The sequence below is a fragment of the Gouania willdenowi genome, chromosome 8, assembly GCF_900634775.1.
Source record: "Gouania willdenowi chromosome 8, fGouWil2.1, whole genome shotgun sequence".
Classification (NCBI taxonomy): Eukaryota; Metazoa; Chordata; class Actinopteri; order Blenniiformes; family Gobiesocidae; genus Gouania; species Gouania willdenowi.
Window position 1 is genome coordinate 26694762 of NC_041051.1, and position 20626 is coordinate 26715387.

Consider the following 20626-nt stretch of genomic DNA (forward strand, 5'->3'; position numbering starts at 1 on the left):
TCACATGATGAGAAAGTATATACAATTGGAAAGGCGTTGACCTGTGAAGGTCGTCTGCCAGGAAAATCCTGTGCTCTGCCATCATCCTACCAAAGGGAGCTGCAGATAAAGTGAGGCCATCTGTCTATGGACTGGAAGTTTAACTGGAACTGTTGGGATGCACAGTGAACGACCCAGTTAAAGTTATTTCTGATGAACAAATCAATCTCTGAAGCACAGAAAAATGACCTCCATTTTTGCTTTTTGATTAAAAAGAAAAAGAAAAGCCTAAAACCAAGCACTCCGATGCATACATGTATATACAGTATATATATACATTTTGTTTGATTTATTGAGGTTATTTCAGGGTCTTATTGTCTTCAATTGTATGAAATTGTTTTTAATTTGTATTGGATTTATTAAGGTTATTTTCCAGGGTCTTCTAATTTATTTATTCATTGGGGGGCCAAGCCTGCGGGGCCTGGGGACCACATATTTGGAGGGTTGGTCCACACCCCCCCCACTTACATCGGATGCAAAAGTTAACATATGTTCACCAGCAGGCGGCGCTATAACCAAGGTAACTGCCACACCGTATGTCGCACATTCAAAAACCTCATATCCACAGATTCCCTGAATGACACCTAATCACTTGGGCTAGGCCACGCCCATTTCCACCTATAATTGTGTTGGCGCAAAATTGCAAAAACTGAAAACTTTTTCGAACTCCTTGGGGTTTTGTCCAATCAGAGTCTTCGATTGAACCTGATCTAAAGTTGAGTAAAGAATTTTGTTCGGTCAAAATATGCGCAAATTATTAACAAGTGAAGTTTTCTAGCTCGCTATAAAAATGCGAACTGTTGCATATCTCGGTCAAAATAAATGCGAACAACACCAAAATCTGAGATCCTTGGTTGACGTGTGATTGTGGGGGTATGAGCCAAATTTGAATAACGTTGGCCACTAGGGGACACTGAAGTTATGGGAAATTTATATCTCTTAAATGGAAAGACCGATTTTTACGAAATTTGGTAGTTATGACCTTGGGTCGTTCCTGAGGCCATATCTCGAAGTAATTCGCGATTGGTCAAAGTGGGCGTGGCTTATTACAACATAAACAACAAACATTTATTTCAGCTGAAGTATTATGTTGAGGGCTGTGAAATTTACAGGGTTTATATAGAAGAGCACACACCACCAGTACCTAAAAGTGCGCCACTTGGTGGTGCTATAATGGGTGCAAACGCATTTTGGCCTGTAACTTTCACGTTTTAAATTACATCTTCATAAACTTTTTATCCAGTTGTTCACTAAATAGAGTCGCATCTTCTGACATAGGCCACACCCACTCCCATGGCATATTGCTCTTTGTAACTCACTGTGCATAAAAAACCTACTTTTTTTTTTCTAGTGTTTAGGCTCTATCTGCACCAAACTTTGCACATACAATCTCCTGACTTGCCTGATCGCCCCAAGCCCATCGTCCTTTGTGACGTACTTCCATGGGCTCCACAAAACCTGTGGGTCGAGTCGTACAGGAAGGTTCATAACTGCGTATTTATTCTAGTTCTAGTTTATTTTGTATTCAATTGGAAAATATTCTTCTGTTTAAGGTTAAAATGTTCATAACCCATTGGTTGATGATAAAGGAGTCTCATACCTACTGTTAATGACTATTGTTCTCACTTGGAGTGATATCACATAATCATGCATTTTACAACATTCCACATTAATAAAATTGTGACAGTGATGGCCCACAGCAGCATCAAACCTGAGAGTCAAAAAGTGTTATTTTACAATCACAAAGTCAACTAAAAGCCTTTATTTAGTGACCTATACATATGTAATAACACTATGCTGTGTGTCGTAACATATCCTATCAAAGACCTCTAATATTGACAATTATTAGAATGGTGTGTTATAGTATTATACAATATTGTTGCACACTAGTTTGTAGTAGTATATGGGGACACCCCTGTTTTACATGGTAAGGCAAAGTCCATTTAATAATTCATGTCCTCACCTCTTTATTAATGTGTTATGAACAAAGACGTTATGATATAAATTTATAAATCTGGAAAGCAGTGCGTATACTTACAGCCTGTGAGAAAATGGGCCCATTGCCAATAGAAATGGATCACCCTTAAGTTCATTCCAAAACACTTTCCTATAAAGTCTACCATGATTTATTTTACAGTGATTTTTACATTTTCTATCATCCTTCCTTAAGCCTTGCTGTGACACTTATGGAGATTAAAGCAGAAGGATGGATAAAAAACGTGGCTTTGCCATTACTCTTTCTTCTATTTTAGTTTTTTGTTACCCAAACAAGACATTCAGCGTCCAATATAAAGGACATTTAAAGAGAACATGTGAGTTTGAAAATGAATATTATCGACTACATTTTTCAATTTTAGTGGAGCACACTAACAATCTCAAACTTAAATTTTATGTACCGTATACAGTATCTATATAATAAATGTTCAAAAATGATTCTGATTGCTTATCATATTTTTCTTCAGATATTTACTTTTATTAAAGCTCATCTCAGGTGTCAGTGCTACTTGACACACAAAGGTGGTGAGAGATGCTTCAGAGACCAACACGCACACCTGGACACGACAAACAGATGCTGACTGTGTGTGGAGGCGTAATCACAGCCTCTCACTGACCACAAAACATGTAATTATTCCATATATACACAGTAAATAACCAACATCTGGATGCCTATGTAACCGAAGCTTAAAGTTTGAGCCTCCATTTTTAATTTGTCTTTACTTTTTCCCTTCTTGAAACATTCTGAAAGAAACTTTTTTACCAAAGATTACAGAGTACCTAAAGTGTTTTAGAAAAAAAATTGATTTTACGTATTTGCGTAAAACTTCTCTGCAATGGCGTAAAACCGGAAAGATTTGTTACGTGCGCACGAGCTGTCACTGAATTTGAATGTTAACAGATTTTAGTGCAATACAGGCATCCTCACTAGTGTAAAAACTTTAAAGTGCTCACATAAAACTGTGCACGAGCCCGTAGGAGTTTTATGTGAGCGCATATACAAAACAAATGTCATGTCATTCTAGGGGCTCTGTAAAAGCTTGATCCATGGAAAAAAAAAAGTTAAAAACATTATTTAATTTTACTATTTGAACCAGTATCAGTAAGTTAAAATGTAATCAATCCCAACAGAGCAAAGGATCAAAGTTGACCTAAAAAAGTCACGTACGGGAGGATTAGGAATATCTGTGACATGTTTTTGTTTACTCCACCATATTGGACTTAAGCTATGATGTCATCACTCCCCTTCCTCCTACATTACCTTCCAACCACTTTAGCGCAGGTGTGTGTGTGTGTGTGCGCGCGTGTGTGTTGTGTGTGTGACTGCTGCCTGGGTGAGGAGGTAGTCCAGGTTGCATTTTCTTTCATTACCTGTCAGTTGTCATTTAGATTTGAGTTGCTGCTGGAGGAAGTTTGAGCCTTTAGTCGCTGAGACCTGCTGACAAGGTGCCAGGCAAGTTTGTAACATTAGATTATTGCTTTGTAATGTAGCCTGAATCGCTGAGGAATTTCTGATCTGAGCAACACTCAAACTCAAACTTCGACATTGATTTGAATGTAACTAAATTATTTGGTAACATTTACCTTGACATTTTATACATAAAGGCTGATATTACGCTGTCATTATTATGACATGACACCTGTAAAATGCATGAATAAGGTGTGATGAAGGCTGCCTTTAAGTGTCTTTTTTTACCCTAATTGCCCACTAGATCCCCCACCTAACCAAAAAAATGCCAACATAGCTCCAAAGGTGTCATGATTTAGCGAACGACACTTAATGACAGACTTCACAACATCTTATTCATTCTAATAATATCATAATCATAATACCATCCTTACAGTATGTGTAAAATCTTAAAGGGCCCATGTTACACTGAATTGACTTTTCTAAGCTTTAAACATCATAAAGTGCTATTTGGGCTTCATACACATGCCCAAAGTGTTTTTTTTCATTGATTTGCTCCTTTCTTATTGCAGGGCGAGCCCAAACACCTCGCTCCAATTTGATGACGCGTTCCCACTTTGATGAAGAATTTGACGCGGCACTGAGTTGCGGGGAGGAGGAAGTCAGTGTCCCTTCTATAGACACGCCCACTCATGAATATACATAAGTAGGCCACAAATCAGCCTGCTTGTGTAGAGTTGCTCAGAAAGTGACTTTTCAGAGGCTAAAACTCTGGAAAACAGGCGAGTTTGGGAAAATAAACCTCAAATAGTATGTTTTTGGGATTCTTAGAACAAATAGAGATGGGTGAAAAATAGCATGATATGGGACCTTTGAGTAAAGTGTTACCATTTGTTTTTTTTAAATGATTAATCTTTAGTGTGAACATGTTATTTTTCAAACCAAAGGGCAGCCAGCTTTGAACCTTCATTGTTATGGTAAAGAAACTAATGGAAAACGTAACAGAAAAAGCACTTTGGAAATAGGACAAGTTTTCTAAAAATGGGTAGAAACTGTCTCACATCTCATCCATGTTTTGCTGCAGGAAAAAAACTTTAAAGTTATTACAGCTTGTATTGATTAAAAAATGTTGAATATTTTAAGATTTATGAGAGTTCAATGGCTGTTAGAATGGAATATAAACCACAGATAAAGTAAAGCTGACTAAATTGTTTAATAACCGTATAATAAAATCATAAGCTCTGGCTGAGTAGCCTCTAGTTACCTCAAACCAGTGCACATCTTGTTTGATAACTGGTAATTACATAATTCCTGCTACGTTTTCGAGGGCCTTCTTCTCCTGATGGCTGAGCCTTTCATTGTGACATTGGTTTTTTTTAATTAAAGGGAGAAATGAAGCTGCTGCAGCACGCCTCAATTGGCTTGGTTAAGATAATATACATCCACCGCAGACGTTTGAAGTCAGCCGTGGCGATGCAGAGAGCGATTGTTCCCACTGAATCCAGCTTCTGCTGTCTCTGGAAATATCAACCCGGGCTATAAACGTGAAGAATTGCCAAGTCGTCCTTGCCCTTCAGTTTCTCATGCAAATAATGCTATCGACAAATTCCGGCGCTTACCACATAATGAAAGGAGGGAGATGAGTGAGTGCCAGCACAGGAGACGGATAAGTGTGCGAGCTGAGAGGAGGCGCTGCTTGGAGATGAACTGATAAACTGGACAAAAGGGCAGAGAGTTTGAAACGAGGGGAAAGGGACGAGGCAGAGCCCACTGTTCACTAAGGGCTCTTTTCTCCCATGCTCGTAAGTCAAAAAAGCAGCGCAGCGACGCTGTTTTTGGCCGCACTCTATTCTCCCCCTGTACTTAAGCCAGTCACTGCGCGCCTCCATCCTAGTTACGCACTCTGGGTGGAGCGTCCCTCAAATGTGGGCGTTCTCATTCAAATCTGTCCTTGCGCGTATTCTCCTGTCTGCTTAAGTTCTTTTCCTCTTACGCACTTCTGAACATGGAATAAGTGCAGCGCCCCGATAAGGTGAAACATTATATTGCACCTTTTAAGCCACACAGACTCATAATATTGCAGATTAGACTCCCAGAAAGAATCTATTCAAAGTAACGCTGTCACGGGGGTGGGGGGAGTCACACAAGCATGCTTTGACCATCAGCATTTCTAATATGTACATATTTACCGGTTTTAGACTTTTTTCTGCAGAGACGGTAAGTGCTGCGTTGTGGAGCTGATAAGCTGTGCGCACCCGAGTTGCTCCTCATCTGCTGCTGCTCGATTAATTAAAACAGACCTCAGTCTTCTGTCCACGTTGGTCACGGTGATGTCCAACTATTTTCATACAATGTCCAATGTAAAGCCACAGTTTGATCCACTACAGAGTAAATCATAAGTGAAACAAGCTGTCATATGCGGAGGTTGGTGAAATGTGCATGAGAGGATGGATACCAGAAACTGTTCCCACACATATTTAAATGAGGCTCAGTTCAGACACATCACATCAGCTCCATAAGGCATTAAACAATTTATATTTAAAACTGCGTATTATGTAGAAAGCCAATAGTTTTGTTTCACTGCAAACATCTGTCTCCTCTGTATTAAAGCAAGACGCTCTCCGGGATTCTTTCCTCATACCTCCAGCGCATCACACTCGGTCACGCTTTAGAGCAGGTACCGTATTGATGACATATGTTGACTGATGCGCCGTTCTTTTCTGAATGCAGGAATGGAAGAAGTTATTAAAATCAGGCTTTTCACAGAAAACAAATGTTAATCTGTCATTAATATGAGGGGAAAAAAAAGGAGAGATTTTGACTCTGACAGAAGAATGTGGCCGATCCTCTCTCACTGCAATAATCTGATCAATAATCTTATCAAATCAACCTGTTACATTGTTCATTAACGAGGGAGTTTCAAATTAAAAGTGCGCTTTATCATTTTCACGGATTTCAATGACATTTACAAGCGTTGGGAAAACTCCATGTTCCATGATTTCTAGACAGGCCCCAAAAAAATGACATCATGTCCCAGTCTGCCTCCTTTGTTTCAGACCGCCTTCATTCGCAGACTATGCGCTTTTGGTCTACTTATGCGCGGTGGGCGTGTCAGGAGCCTGGATCGGAGAATACACGCAGGAGGGAAGTGTGTAACTGCTGGCGTGTAAAAAAGTGCTTAAGTCCATTCACTCTAATTGTCACAGCAAACCCTGAGTGGATGCATTACTCACTCATATATACGCACACCCCCACTTTAGCAGCACCTTCCACCTCCACAGCAGGCTGCACAGACAGTCCACATGAATATTAACCAGAGCGGTGATATGATTGCAAATTATATGTAAATGTTACTTACACCAGCCTCTATGGGTGTCCTTACGCTTTCATAACGTTATATCTCTGTATGATCTTTGATTTCATAGTGAATCCCTTTGGTCAACTTGTTTGCTGTTGTAAAGCCAAGCATGAATGACACCAAGCGGCAGCAATGCAAACTCAGAGTTAGGTTTTCACACCTTGATTTTTAGTTACGGCTCTTTCTTTTAGTTCTAGGGCCTAGGTTCCCAAAGTGGGGTATGCAAATTGTCATATGGGGTACATGAATAGAAATGAATAACAACTTGACAACATTGGAAGATAGAATATAAATAGAGCAGCAGTCAGGAGCCTCTGTGCATTGCCACAAGTTACACGTTGGCTTGTGTGAAAGTGGATTTTCAGCTTTGACAAATATTAAAATAAAATACAGAGCAAGACGTTGCATGAATAACGATTTAAGACTCAGACTGTCAAATTCAGCCAAACTTTACAGAGTTCTGTGTATCCTCTCAACCTCACCCTTCTCATTAAAATTGTTGCAAGTTGTATATCACAGTTTGATGCACAGGTGTGAAGAGTGCTGATACACCCTACTCAAGTAGAAATACTGCTACTTGATTAAAATTGTACACAAATACAAGTCATACATAAAATACTCAAGTATAAGTAACAAGTAGCTATACAGTACTTTCACTCCCCACGTTTATTTTTGGTAATAAATCTTTCAATGGTTCCCTTACATACAGTAAACATCTCATGTTTAAACTTAAAAAGGAAGAGACCAAATTTTGCTCATTTGGACCTTAATTTATTTTTCACAAAACTCATCTGTGTGAAATAAAAGGTTTGTCAAAATGTAAAATTCTTTTTAATAAAAAATAACACCATTAAATTAAATTCAAAATGAAAAAAATATCAGGCTTTAAGTATAGCTACATTTATGAACTCTATTATGGCACATTCACACCAAACGCAACGAAAGCGTTAGATATACACAGTATGTGGTGGACGCGCGAAACAATGCCATGCCAAATGTGCCATGTGCGAAACAACATAATAGGTAGAAACCCAAACCTGAACCCAAGAAAGTGGCATTGAACAGAAATGGTAAAAAATATACTCAAAAAAGTACCCATAAATGCAGCTCAATTACAGTAACGTGAGTACTTGTAATCCATTACTTTCACCTATGGTTTCAGGGTGATGAACATGTTGTATTACTGTTCAATCAACAAATGTTTGAAAGATTTCTTAAACATATATATATATATATATATATATATATCAGTATTATTATACTGAAAATGCCTGTAGGCTAATTAATTAAACAAATCTGATAATTTTGAATGACATATCTTCTTGTGTTTACAGATTATTATCATTATTAGTTTTTATTATACACTCTTCCTCAACAGGATGGACAAATTCCGAGACAAATTTCACTGTAGGGCTACACTGTATATGACATTACATCTTTATGGGTTTTTTGTGTGTGCAGGAGTAGGGGGTACATGGATTCAGGTTAAATGTCTGAAGGGGTACGGGACTGTGAAAAGATTGGGAACCACTACTCTATAGGGTGTCTTGGTTCTGGAGGGGGGGCAGTCCTGCAGGTTTTAGATGTCCTCTTGCTTCTTGTCATCACATGGTTCTGTAGACAGTGTGCTAACAAGCCTCCCCTGCATGCATTTAGACATATTGTAGCAGGTAATTGTGACCCCCAGGGCTCAGTTTTATATGTTTACATTGTCATCTGGCACAATCTTAAAATTGGGGAGTATTGGAGCAGAGGTGAACTAATTGAAACTTTAAACTAAAAATATTCCTTGATACTCTCACTAGCAGAGGTTTTGGCAGGAGTTCCAGCCCCCAGCTGCTTTCTGCTCACATCACTGTGTAGTGCGCTGACCCGAAACACAAGCGGAGCAGGTTCCAGGGGAAGCACAGATTTCACCCTCTCAAAACGCCACTCCTGTCTAAGAATCACTTAAACGCAGCCATTGCTCCTGCTGTCGAATCGCTTTCAAATCAATGCAGGCTTTTGCTAAAGATTAGCACTGAGGTTACATTTCTTTGACTTTCATTCTTACACTAAAAACCCTTTAAATGTCATGTCTAAAAAAGCATAAGGGAGAGCACAAGGCACTGCTGGCACCGTTCACAACCTTTCAAACTGAATTCATCAACGACACACACACACGCTCACACTTATTCACACAACCCACGAGCATCACTAACCGCCTCCTGCCTTAAGTGAGAGCAGAAAACCTAGCGACTGTAGAACAATCACATACATTTGTTCACATCTAAACAATTTCTAGGGCAGAGTTGGGCAACTTCTATCACAATGAGTGCCACAAAAATTGGATTGTGTGATCTGAGGGCCACATTATCATCTTTCATATCAGCATTTTGAAAAATGACCAATGTGAGCATCAAAAGAGGAAAGAACAAAAAGAGTTTTTGTGTTTTTTTTTAGTTGTTTTCTATGTTCTTTGGAGTCATTTAGTACATTTATCTCCCAATTTACATGTTTTTGTTCTTTTTTGTACATGTTTTTGTGATTTTTGTGCACATCTGGTGTAAATTTGTGTATTGTCTGTATTTTTCTGGCATTTTTGTGTATTCTTGCTGTACTTCGATGTATTTTCCTGTCGTTTTGTGCATTTTTCTTGATGGCAGCACAAACCCACGTCTGTTGTCCAGGGTGTGCTGACTGACAGGTCACTCCTGTTTTCTTTTCATTTCCTTTTTTATAAGAATACTTGTAGTTTGTCTTTGTTTGATGTCGGCCGTGACCTGGACTCCAACAGCTGGTCTCCAAGGAAGTTTGATTTGAGTGATTTATCGCTGACACAAAGTGAAAAGGAGGGCAAAGGGAGCCAATTACAAAGCTGTAAAATCGTGTCATGCCTCATATCACCTCCATTCTACACTTTCTGCTGTAATATTATAAACCATGTACTGTAAGTCCAGTTTTTTGATAACCAATTGATATATTTTATTGTATGAACTATGGGCTCATTTGGCACCGTATGAAAAAACGGGCATGTTTCTTTGTTCTTAGAAATCCCATCTTGACCTTGATAAAGAAAAGAGCCTTAAATTTCAATTTGAATTTTTGAATTTTTGAATTTTAAAACATTTTCATCTTTTCTGATTGAAAAATCTAATGACCAAAAGATACTGACCCAGTTTCCACCTTCACAATGGTAACCTATTAGTTTAATCAATCAATACATAATATTAGATATTTTTAAAACTCCACACAACTTAAAATACAGAAATAAAAATACATTTTTTTAGACACTAAACTCTGATTGTGATAAGAATAATAAGAAAAAACATGAATAAAGGCTTTTTATTGAAACTTCTCTGCCACATTGAGATACTTTTAGGGAATTCTCCGTTAGCTTGGACGCCTGTCGGCTCCTCGAGCTGGCGGAGGCTAACTGCGCTCCATTTGTGTGTTACTGATCTGTCCGCTGTGTGCACTGGTGTGTCTAATGGGACAAATGGTGGGTGAGACTGGCGAAGGCTGGCGAGGAGGAAAACGGGGTCGCTGGGTGCCATACCTTTCGGGTGTAATGCACAGTGTGATTCACACCTTTTGCGTTACTTCATTGGATGTGGTTTGACTCTTTGTGGGACTTTGTGACGCACGTGTGTTTTTTATGACCACAGTTACACAGCATGTTGGCTAATGTGGCCACACCAGCCTGTCATTGCCCGATCCCGTTAGATCTCGGAAGCTAAGCACGTCTGGGCCTGGTTAGTAGTGTGATGGGAGACCACTGAGAATTCCAGGTGCCACAGTGGGGTGGCAGTCACCCCAGTGGTATCTGTCATTGTGTCCTTGGGCAAGTCACTTCACCTACATTGCCTATTATGAATGTAGTGTGTGAGTGAGTGTTGGTGGTGGTCGGAGGGGCCGATGGCACATTATGGCAGCTTCGCTTCCGTCAGTCTGCCCCAGGGCAGCTGTGGCTACAACAGTAGTTTACCACCACTAAGTGTGGAGTGAAAGAATAATCCCTTAATTCTGTAAAGCGACTTTGAGTGTCTATGATAAAGCGCTATATAAAACTGATGCATTATTATTATTATTATTATTATTATTAATGTGTGTATGTGTGTGTGCAACAGCAAGTTAGCATGTATTTGCAGGACAGTGAGTGTATGAAGTACAAAGAGTGTGTTTTATGTGTGTGTTCATGTATTAGTCTTGTCTTAGGTCTCTATGCTAAGCTGCTGCACCGTAAACCAGCAGCACTCTGACGCCATTACACGATCAATGCTTATGACTAAATTTGTGTGAGTTCTCGGTGTGTGTGTATCTTTGTGTCCATCAACTGCGTCTCCACATGTAGGCCTATTTTAATTGTTGCCATGGAAACTGAGTGCTGCCAGAGAAGTCCAGATTCAAAGGAGGCTCCTCTATTTCTCTCTTTCCGCTCGTCTTTCTTCCTTTCCTTCCTCCATCCTTCTCTCTAATCTTCCTCTCACCGTGGTCCTCGCTCTCTTCTCTCATTTCCTCCACCCTCTCTTTTTTCCCTCCATCCTCATGCCTCTTATCATCCCTCCCTCGTTGCTTCTCTCCCGCAATCCAGTGGAGCAGCGCGCAATCAACTATTAACTCAGGGACCTGTAATTAGAGCTGACGAACCTCCAGCAATTACTTTCCCCCGCAAAGAAGTTGTTTTGTCATCCCATACCCGTGTCCCTTCATCCCTCCTTCACTCTCCTCCCTGCAGTTTTCCTGCTTCCTGTTGTTTTTGTGCTTAGCTTTCATTTGCAGTGTGTTATTTTCTCTTCATTATTCTGTCTTGACCACATTCAATATTTGAGATGATATCAAGGTTCCCTCGGATCCTTAAAAAGTCTTAAATGGCGTTGAATTCATTAATCTAAAAGTAAGGCCTTAATTGTTTGGTTTGTTTTTATTTAAAGCATTGAAATGTGATGTATGATGTCAGACACATATGATTTTGATGACTGTTTTGAAAGCTTCATGCAAATTGCCACTGGTCTCATTTCAACAGCTTTGAAAACGTAAAACTTGTCGTTTTTGGTTGATCCCTAACGATGATGCATTTGTCAACTTTGTGTTTAATTAGTATTTTATCTGGCTGGCCTTTGCATCAATGTCACACCTTTTGTTAAATCGACAAGCACATGTATTCCAGTTTCTACCTCTGCTCCAGCTGTGCTGCTCCTCTTCATTCTGTCACTTTTCTTCTTGATCTCCTTTCGTCCTGACTCACCTGGCCCTCCCTATCCTCTGCATCCCTATTAATGAAGTGCTCTATAAATAAGTAGCAAAAAGATGATATCGGGCAGCAGGAGAAATGGAGTTACAGTCAAGCGGAGCGTGGGAGTAATGGAGGTGGAGGGACGGGAGGATGAGAGCTAAATGACGGCGAGTGCTAAACTAGAGCGATGGGGCCATGACAGAGGAGATAGCAGAGCCTCGCTGGCTGCCCGAACCCTTCTGCCATCAGTTACTTAATCAATTTCAGCATCAGTCGGTTTGTCCGTGTCTCGGCTCGTCGTGTCACTCATCTCTTTCCAGACATTTTGTCAGGCTGCCAGAGTTGCGCTGAGCAGTCTGTCGCTCCATCTGCCCTGCTTTACTTCCTCCCATGTCAAGGAACCCAACAATGTTCCCAGAAATGCCACTCTGGAGCTTTGCATTAGATTTATTGATCCCTGTGAGTTTCTATGTGATCCATATACCATTGTGTTCCATGTGTGTATTATACGACCTCATCTCTCATCCCTCTTTATGAGTTTAAAGCCTAATTTTCCCGTGATCTCCCGACTGGTCGTCTTTCTGTATTTGGCTTTATTTAATTGAGGCGTGTAAAGTGTAAAACTTGCTTCTGTCTGCAGGTATTCCTCTCCCACTCCCACACCATGCCTGTCTGTGGATGCCGTGGTCCCACCTTGCCTCGTGGCCATGCCGGGGGCAGCTCATCTGCACACTTGGTTATCCAAGAAGAAGATCAAATCCAAATTCCTCATCCACCGCCGCCACCTTTGCATCGCCTTCGCACCGGCTTGTCCGTCCTTCTTCTGCTGCTCTGCCTTCTCCACCTGCCGCCGGCCTGCCACTCACGGAGAGAGAAGGGAGGGGGAGGCGGTGGCGGCGGCCACTACATCCCTATTCCCCAGCCGCCTCCGCATAACTTGGCCCTGCCCAACCTCCTACGTGGCCTCAGCATTGCCGTGGTGCTGGTGGGCAACTCCAGCGAGGTGGCTTTGGCCGGAGCTCGAGAAAAGGAGGACTTCCTACACATGGCCCCCAACGTGGAGGTGCTTACCATGAATGAGACAGACCCTAAGAGCATAATCAAGAGCATCTGCGACTTGATGACCGAGCATTGGCTGCAAGGGGTGGTGTTTGGGGACGACACGGACCAGGAGGCCATAGCGCAGATCCTGGACTTCATTTCAGCCCAGACCCACATCCCCATCCTCGGAGTTCGTGGTGGATCCTCCATGATCATGGCTGCCAAGGTAGGACTCGTGCTCCCACCCGTACATGTGGTGTAACTGGTTTCACTCCAACAGTGTGAGAAAGTACGTGTTGGCTGGGCGAGTGAGACAGTGTGTGAAAAACAATCAATGGAAACTGTTTGGGTTTATCTTCAGTGACAACAAAAAGTATTTTGATTTTGTTGTTTCTCGAGAATGAAATCATATTTCTGCACAGCCACAGTCACTCGTGCAATTTAATTTATGTTGTAAATGAATCCTCCGCAAAACTCACAAATCCACTCATCCATAAGCTGTTGTTTTGTTTAGAGTAATACACTTTCAGTCTATTTTTTTTTAAACTTTGATTGCTTCTTGATTTAATTCAGATTTTTGCAGTTCCCTGTCACTCATGCTCACACTACATGCTGCTGCTCACACTACATGCTTCTGCCCTCAAAATACAACAAAAGAAGGATTTAGCCCTTTAAGTTTGCATGTGTGTGAGCTTGTGTCATTGAATCACTCTGTTAATTACTATTAATAATGTGCATAGAAGAGGAAAATGTCCAAAAGGCTCTTCAGTGTTCCGCTTCACTGAAAGTTGCTGCATAAGGGTATATTCTGAAGTGGATGGAGAGTGAATTGTTATTCATGAAACTATGTTGCTTTAAAATTTTTTGATTCTGTTTTAAAATAACTTTTTTAAGTATTAACTTGAATTTTCTTTACTGTCATGACATGAAAAAACCTTCAGGTTTAAAAAATAAGGATACATTTTTGGACTGGCACGATATATGGAGATTTCCATCATACGCAACAAATGTGGTGTTATAACTTACATTATATTATAAGATAACTTTTATTTATTTATTTTCATTAAAAAACTTGTTTTAATAATCGTTGCTTTTGCAACTTCTCTCATGTCTGTATCTCACACAAACTCCGTTCTCAATTTCCCGCTCACTCTCACAAGTGCAGAAGCAACATGACGACGAACACAGATGGCAGAGACTTTGATGAAGAGGAACTGGCTTGCAAGACAAAGCACAGCGTCACAGTTACATGAAGATGGTTTTGATTTTAAACATCAGATGTGGAGTCCATGGTACAGACCTCACTCACATGTGCTGTCCCTTTATGAGAGAAAAAGCCAAAAACAAAGGAAAAAGCACAACTTGTTGATATTGTGGAGCTGGCTGTTATTAAAAGTTCCTGTGTGGCATTTTACACCAGTGATTTAGACCCAAAATCGTCTTCCTGGTAAGACTTTGTTGAGAAAAATATCGAGATTTCAGTCTTTTCTTTCTGATCGCAAAATGACAAAATCTTAATGCAAATAGCTTGTGCTTCAGTTGTATATGGATAGGCTAAGATGAAGTATCTCACTTGAATTAAAAAATGCTAATTGGGAAGATGTGAGTGAAATGATCAGCCTGAAGTAGCACAAATATAACACAGAGGCTGGATCTCTATTCACCAGTCCTCCCCTATCAAAAATAATCGTCAGCTGCTTTATCTGTGTCCACAGAGGATGAGGGCAAAACCTCAAAATTGACTCTGACTACAGTTTCCATCTTGGTGGTCAAACTTCTGCTTTTACAGGTTTAAGCTCTGCTCACAGACGCTTGAGTTGCAGCAGCCAATGAAAACTGTTGAATCCCACTTCTCTGTATATGCTTGAATAGCTTTGAGACAGAGCAAGCATGTTTTAACCCTGGATCAGCAAAGTAAGGTTAGGGTAATTGTAATTGTAATTTAAAAAATCTGTTGCTGTCGTAATCTTAATCAAATTGTAATTGAGTTTAGATAATTCACTTTGTAATTGTAATTATAATGAAAATTCTATAGAAAATATTGTCAATTATAATTTAATGCAAAGCCAGGGAACCATGTTACAGTTCTATCTACAGTTCTACACATACAGTATATAGTTAACAATAATTAAAATGTTTCATATCAAGCTTTCTCACATTTTACCATTTAAAAAAAATAAAATAAGGTGTATACTGACACAAAAAAGGCTCAGACACCCTCATCAAAAATATTAAAAACTATATTTTCATTGATTAGGAAGCCTAACAAGGTAACCAATAGATGGGGAAAAAATTAGATGATAATTTTTTGTTTTTAGTGTGTTTTACAGCTGATTAAGACCTGTTTTCATAACAGAAAGCTAACACAAGAGGAAGGTTAGCTTTTATTAGGTTATTTATTAAAGGCTATGTAAATATCTAAACAGAATAATTGAATACGTAATTGGAACTGAAAAATGTATTTGACCCCAACCCTGCTGCTAAGCACAGGACTTAAAAACAGATGAGTCTTTCAAAAAGCTTTAGTTGTCCTCCTGGCTGTGTTACATGTTAAAAATTGTGTTTTTGTTCATTGCATAAAAAGATGGAGGCGCGTGGGAGGGAAGAGGTGGTAAGTGGAGGGAAGACACATGCTCAGACCCCAGTGTGTGTGTGTGTGTTTGTGTGCCCGGCGAGCATCGTTCGTTAAGCACATGTGCCCTGAGTGCCAAAGGCTGGGGGAAAGAGCATCGTTTTGTGGCAAAGGTTTAAATAAATTTACCCGGCCACAAGCCAGTGTGTGCTTCTCACGAGAGTTTCTCCTGGCTGCAGCGAAGCCTGGGAGAGGCAGGACGGAGACATGCTCAGACACAGTCTCCGGACGGATTTGTTTCTGCCTAATGGGCTGAGACAATGGAGTGGTGAAAATGCGATAAAGAAGGATCAGAGAGAAGGGGGGAGTCGAGCGTGGGCCATTGAGGGGGAACTAGAGAAATTGAGATAGTGAACAGGGACTGAGATTGGGTGGAAGAAATTTACATTGAAAGAAAACAGATTGGAGAGGTTGGGCAGGAATTGGCTCCATCACTTGAGATTCAGATTAGATTTCCTTTGGAGAGTCACGGAAAACTCATCTTTTAACCAACCATATCTCACTTGATGTTAAATATTGTTTGTTCGCCTGTTGGCAGGATTACATCAAATATACTTAACAGATTTGACAATATTTTTTACCAAAGATAGAGACATGAAGACAAACACTATAAATAGTGAGAGAAAGCAATCAGGGATAAAGCACACCTGAGTGAAAACAGGAGGGACAGCACACACACACACACACACACACACACACACACACACACACACACACACACACACTGAGAAGACAATACAGAAATACACTACCCACAGACATAAACAGGGAACCTTAACTAGACTTGATAAACCTAACTTTAACAAGACAATAGTGAGTATAAGTAAAACCAAAAGAGGATACAGATTTAACTTAAACTCACAAAGTTTAATAATAAAGCTTAAAACTTATCTGATTGTACCATTTTAAACACCTGAACATGCACTTGGAATTTAAACACATAGATAACGTGGCATCAGAAAAAGGTTTTACAGTTTGCTGATTGAATACTTTGTGGAATACTTCTAAAACCATGCGTAAAAAAAAAAGTGAAGCTGAGGTGAAAAGAGCAGAAACTTTGCATTATTAGAATTGAGATTCTGAGAAGAATTTAATGCAAATCTGAAACAGAATCGAGTTTAAAACTGATTATGATGAGAAAACCTAATAGTTCAATTACTTAAAGAATGAAGTCAATCAGACATTTAAAGCTTTTGTGTTTGAATATAATTATTCTATTGTAAAAGCGATAAGATTGAAGTGCGGTAGAGAGGAAGATGGAAGATTAAAAGAAAGGCGACATTTACCAGCTTAAGAATAATTTTTTTGGCCGAGTACTTAAAGGAAATGAACTGACAAAGATGGGGAAATTGGGATCACCAGGCGCGAGAGGTTTATCCTGCAACATCTGATATACACACAATGCAAACACACGCACACACGAGTACAATGGATGCAGCAGCCAAGACTGAAGGGGAAAAAGCTGCTATTACAGTTGACAACACGAGTCCTCCTTATTCATTACACATCCAAGGGAACGATGATAACAGGGAGCGACACCGGAGGCGGAGGATGCAGAATACAGCATTCTGAATCTTCACGTGGGCTGAAAGAAGGGAAGAATTTGGGGGATTGGTACACATGAATTCCATAAAATTCCCTCTGTGGAGTGGACCACTGTTCTGCTGCATGACAAGTCGTGTTTATTCACGATCAGGATTATGTTTTGGATTCACAAATGCAGGAGAAGTGCATTTCATGACCACAAACTGAGTAAGGCTCAGAGTGATGATCGTTGTTACACGGCAGTGAGAGATGTTTCCTGCCTGCTCTCTCGTGTCTTCATCCAACGCTGCACATCTGTCTTTCCATCAGCCAGCACCTTCTCTTCCTGTGTATTCTCCTGGGGATGAAGCAGTGCTGCTGCAGGACTTCAACCATCACGAATTGGACCACAGCTACAACACATAGTGTACGCCCTCAATGGAAAGTTTTTTGACTTTTAATGGGGACACAAAACTTCCAAGGAATATTATAGATGAGTACTGATATATCCTACTCAAGTAGAAGTATTGTTACTTGTTGGAAATTGTACTCAAGTACAACTAAAAAGCAGCTCAAATAAATAGTACTCAAAGTTACGAGTTACTTTCAACCCCCATGTATATTTTTGGTAATACATCTTGCCACGATTTCATTGCATACAGTAAACATCTCATCTATAAACTCAAAAAAGAAGAGACCAAATGTTCCACAATTGGAACTTCCTTTTATTTTTCACAAAGGTATTTGTATAAAATTATTTTAATATAAAATAACACCAATGAATTCAATTAAAAATGAAAAAAAAAATCAGACAGATTTATCAGACTCCAAGTATAGCTAAATTTCTGAAAGTTTAGAACTGAGGAAATAAATGGCATTTATTGCAGTTTTTGCCGTGCATTACCTTTAATCTGGTGTGTCTGCTATGATGTGATGCTTTTGATTGTTGTCTAATCATTTCATTTTTGCAGTTTCACAATGTCTGTTGATCACTTAAAGAAAAATTTGATAATTTTTTCCCTTTTTCACTATTGTTTGCTTTACCATTAAATACCATCTGGTTCCTCTTTATTTGCCCATTTTTTGGCCACTCTTGACTGCTTTTTACCCATTTTAGTAATTTTTCACTCTTTTCTTGCCATTTTTTGCCACTTTTGGACCATTTTTGGCCACCTGTTACCATGTCTGCCTCCACTGACTCGTCAAAAAACCGGACTGGCCAACTTTGGGTCGACGGCCCACTGGGACGATGCCCGGTAGGCCAGATGGCCAGTCAACCACTGGTGACAGACTTAAGTCGAGGCGGAAATTCTGCGGCTTTTCCCTCTTACGTGCATTGGAGAAAATAGAGAAAAGTTATTTTTAGGGATTTTTATGTCATATTCAAGCCATAAAAAAGCAGTGTTTTATTGTTGCAATGAGATCTCTGCTATTTATAGATTTAGCTTAGCAGTAACTATGGATAGTCAGAGAACTAATGGGTAAACAGATAATGGTAAGGAGGAAGGAAGCCATGCGGCTCCACCACTAACAAAGAGTGAAGGAGGAGAAAAAGGAGGAGGTGGGTAATGGAAAGAGATGAATGAAAGGGCACTCACATCTATATCAATGAGGAACATCATTGAGTGAGCGTTTGGCGGTAAGTAAGAGGATGAGTGCACCAACTTTACAGACACACGGAGAGGAACGAGGGCAGCAGGTGTATCGACATTCATCCGCTATAGAAAGTGATGCATATAAAAACAAACAGCACGGAGACACTTTACTTTCCAAATTGCTGCCTGAGTGGCAAAAGGATGGAGATGGAGAGGAGGATAAATAGAGCACAGCTGGCCACATCTGTACAAGGAGGCGGGGGACGGAGGACTCGTCCTACGGTTTGATTGTGTGTTATTGTTGCGTGTGGTCTTGAGCTTCTTCCTTTGTGAGTTTGTGTGTTTCCTTACCACACCAACATGGAAGCGTAGCTGCCAATCTTTTGTCAGTAGTGGTTTCCAGCACCGCCCAGCGTGACAGCATCAATTGGGCCGCAGTAATCAGAGTGATCTAGGGCTTTGGCTCATGCTCCTATTATCTAGACATGCCCGAGCCAGTCTCCTCATCTTGTCTGGAAGCTACGTCGTTGTAGCGATACAAAGAGCTGCAGTTGTCGCTGATCACCCTAGGGCCTCCTCACAATATGAACAGAAGAGTAATCCATGAGAGGAGACTACGGCTGTAGATTACGGCAGTGATAGCATCTGCTTGTGAACAGGATTTAAACGTAACATCGTCTGCAAATATAAAGAAAGAGAACAAGCCAACCTCGAAAGGCCTCAGGGATGCTATCTCGTAATATGAATACCATTAGCACACATGTTAATGCATGCAGGGCAGCAAATCGGTGAGCGCACGTCCACATAGGCATTTTAGAAAACATACAGGGACATGTATTACACAAGTAAATGTCTATATTCGGAAAGAAACTGGCACCGACTGGATTTTATAGAGCTCACACACGCACGCACGCACGCACACACACACACACACACACACACACACACACACACACACAGAAAGATTTGTGTATCTGGCAGCAACCAAACAACAGGATACGATCAATTACCGGTAACTTTTTCTCAAAGAATTCAGGCTTTTTAAGATGTTTGTGTGTGTGTGTGTGTGCGCGCTATTTTGTCAGAGGCAACAGACTCATTGATAGAGACGAAACAATGTTGACTTCTTTCCAGGAATAATCATTTTGTGAGTGTGCGTACGTGTGCATCCATTGTGTAACCTACTCTAGTTGAACCATTTAATCATAGTCCTCGGCTGAATTCAGTGGAGCAATTAATGTCCGTGCTTTGTTTTTCACCGACACATGTTCTCATTGTGCTCTTTTTTTTTTAATGGTTTACCCTGATGTTGTTTATTTGGATTTAATTCAAATCTGTTTGTAAAATGTAAATTACAACTGTTTAAGCTCAAAGATGTGAATGCGTAGGCCTGGCGTAGCTCATTCACTCTTAAACCACAGACCCTTGTAAGTAGTAAGAATATAAAGGTTGTTCCTTTGCCTCCTGTTTGTCCATCTGCCTCTCTCTTTCCTGTTTGGTTCATTCATTATGTTGTCCAGTAAAAGCTCTGTTATAACAACTGTCTTATTGGGTCTGTTCAAGAAACAGTCCAAATAAAATTATTTTTAATTCCAGCAAGATAGGATTTTAGGGAGATACATTGACATCAAGTGCTCCCAATTTTCAAAGAATGCACACAATGTTGACTTGTGAGGGTGATTTATTCTGCTTCTGTGTTAAGCTAGCAGTTCACATCTGTTGGTCAGATGTGGTAAATAAATGCGTAAAGCAGCCCCTGCAACTCAGTTCCTTGTTTGCATTTCCTCCTTTTAATATTTTGTCCCAGATTACATTTTAA

The 20626-nt window shown here is 40.1% G+C and overlaps 1 protein-coding gene and 1 pseudogene across 7 annotated transcripts in view; both read left to right on the plus strand.

Annotated features, from left to right (window-relative positions):
- grin2ba (glutamate receptor, ionotropic, N-methyl D-aspartate 2B, genome duplicate a) overlaps window positions 1-20626 on the plus strand; it is a 180908-nt gene that overhangs the window by 39581 nt on the left and 120701 nt on the right. For all 7 annotated transcript variants that reach the window (XM_028455112.1, XM_028455109.1, XM_028455111.1 and 4 more), the window contains one exon: window positions 12656-13282. In XM_028455112.1, the coding sequence (XP_028310913.1) occupies window positions 12656-13282 (627 nt within the window). The remainder of the gene's footprint in view (window positions 1-12655; window positions 13283-20626) is intronic.
- On the plus strand, window positions 10465-10582 carry LOC114469111 (uncharacterized; annotated as a pseudogene).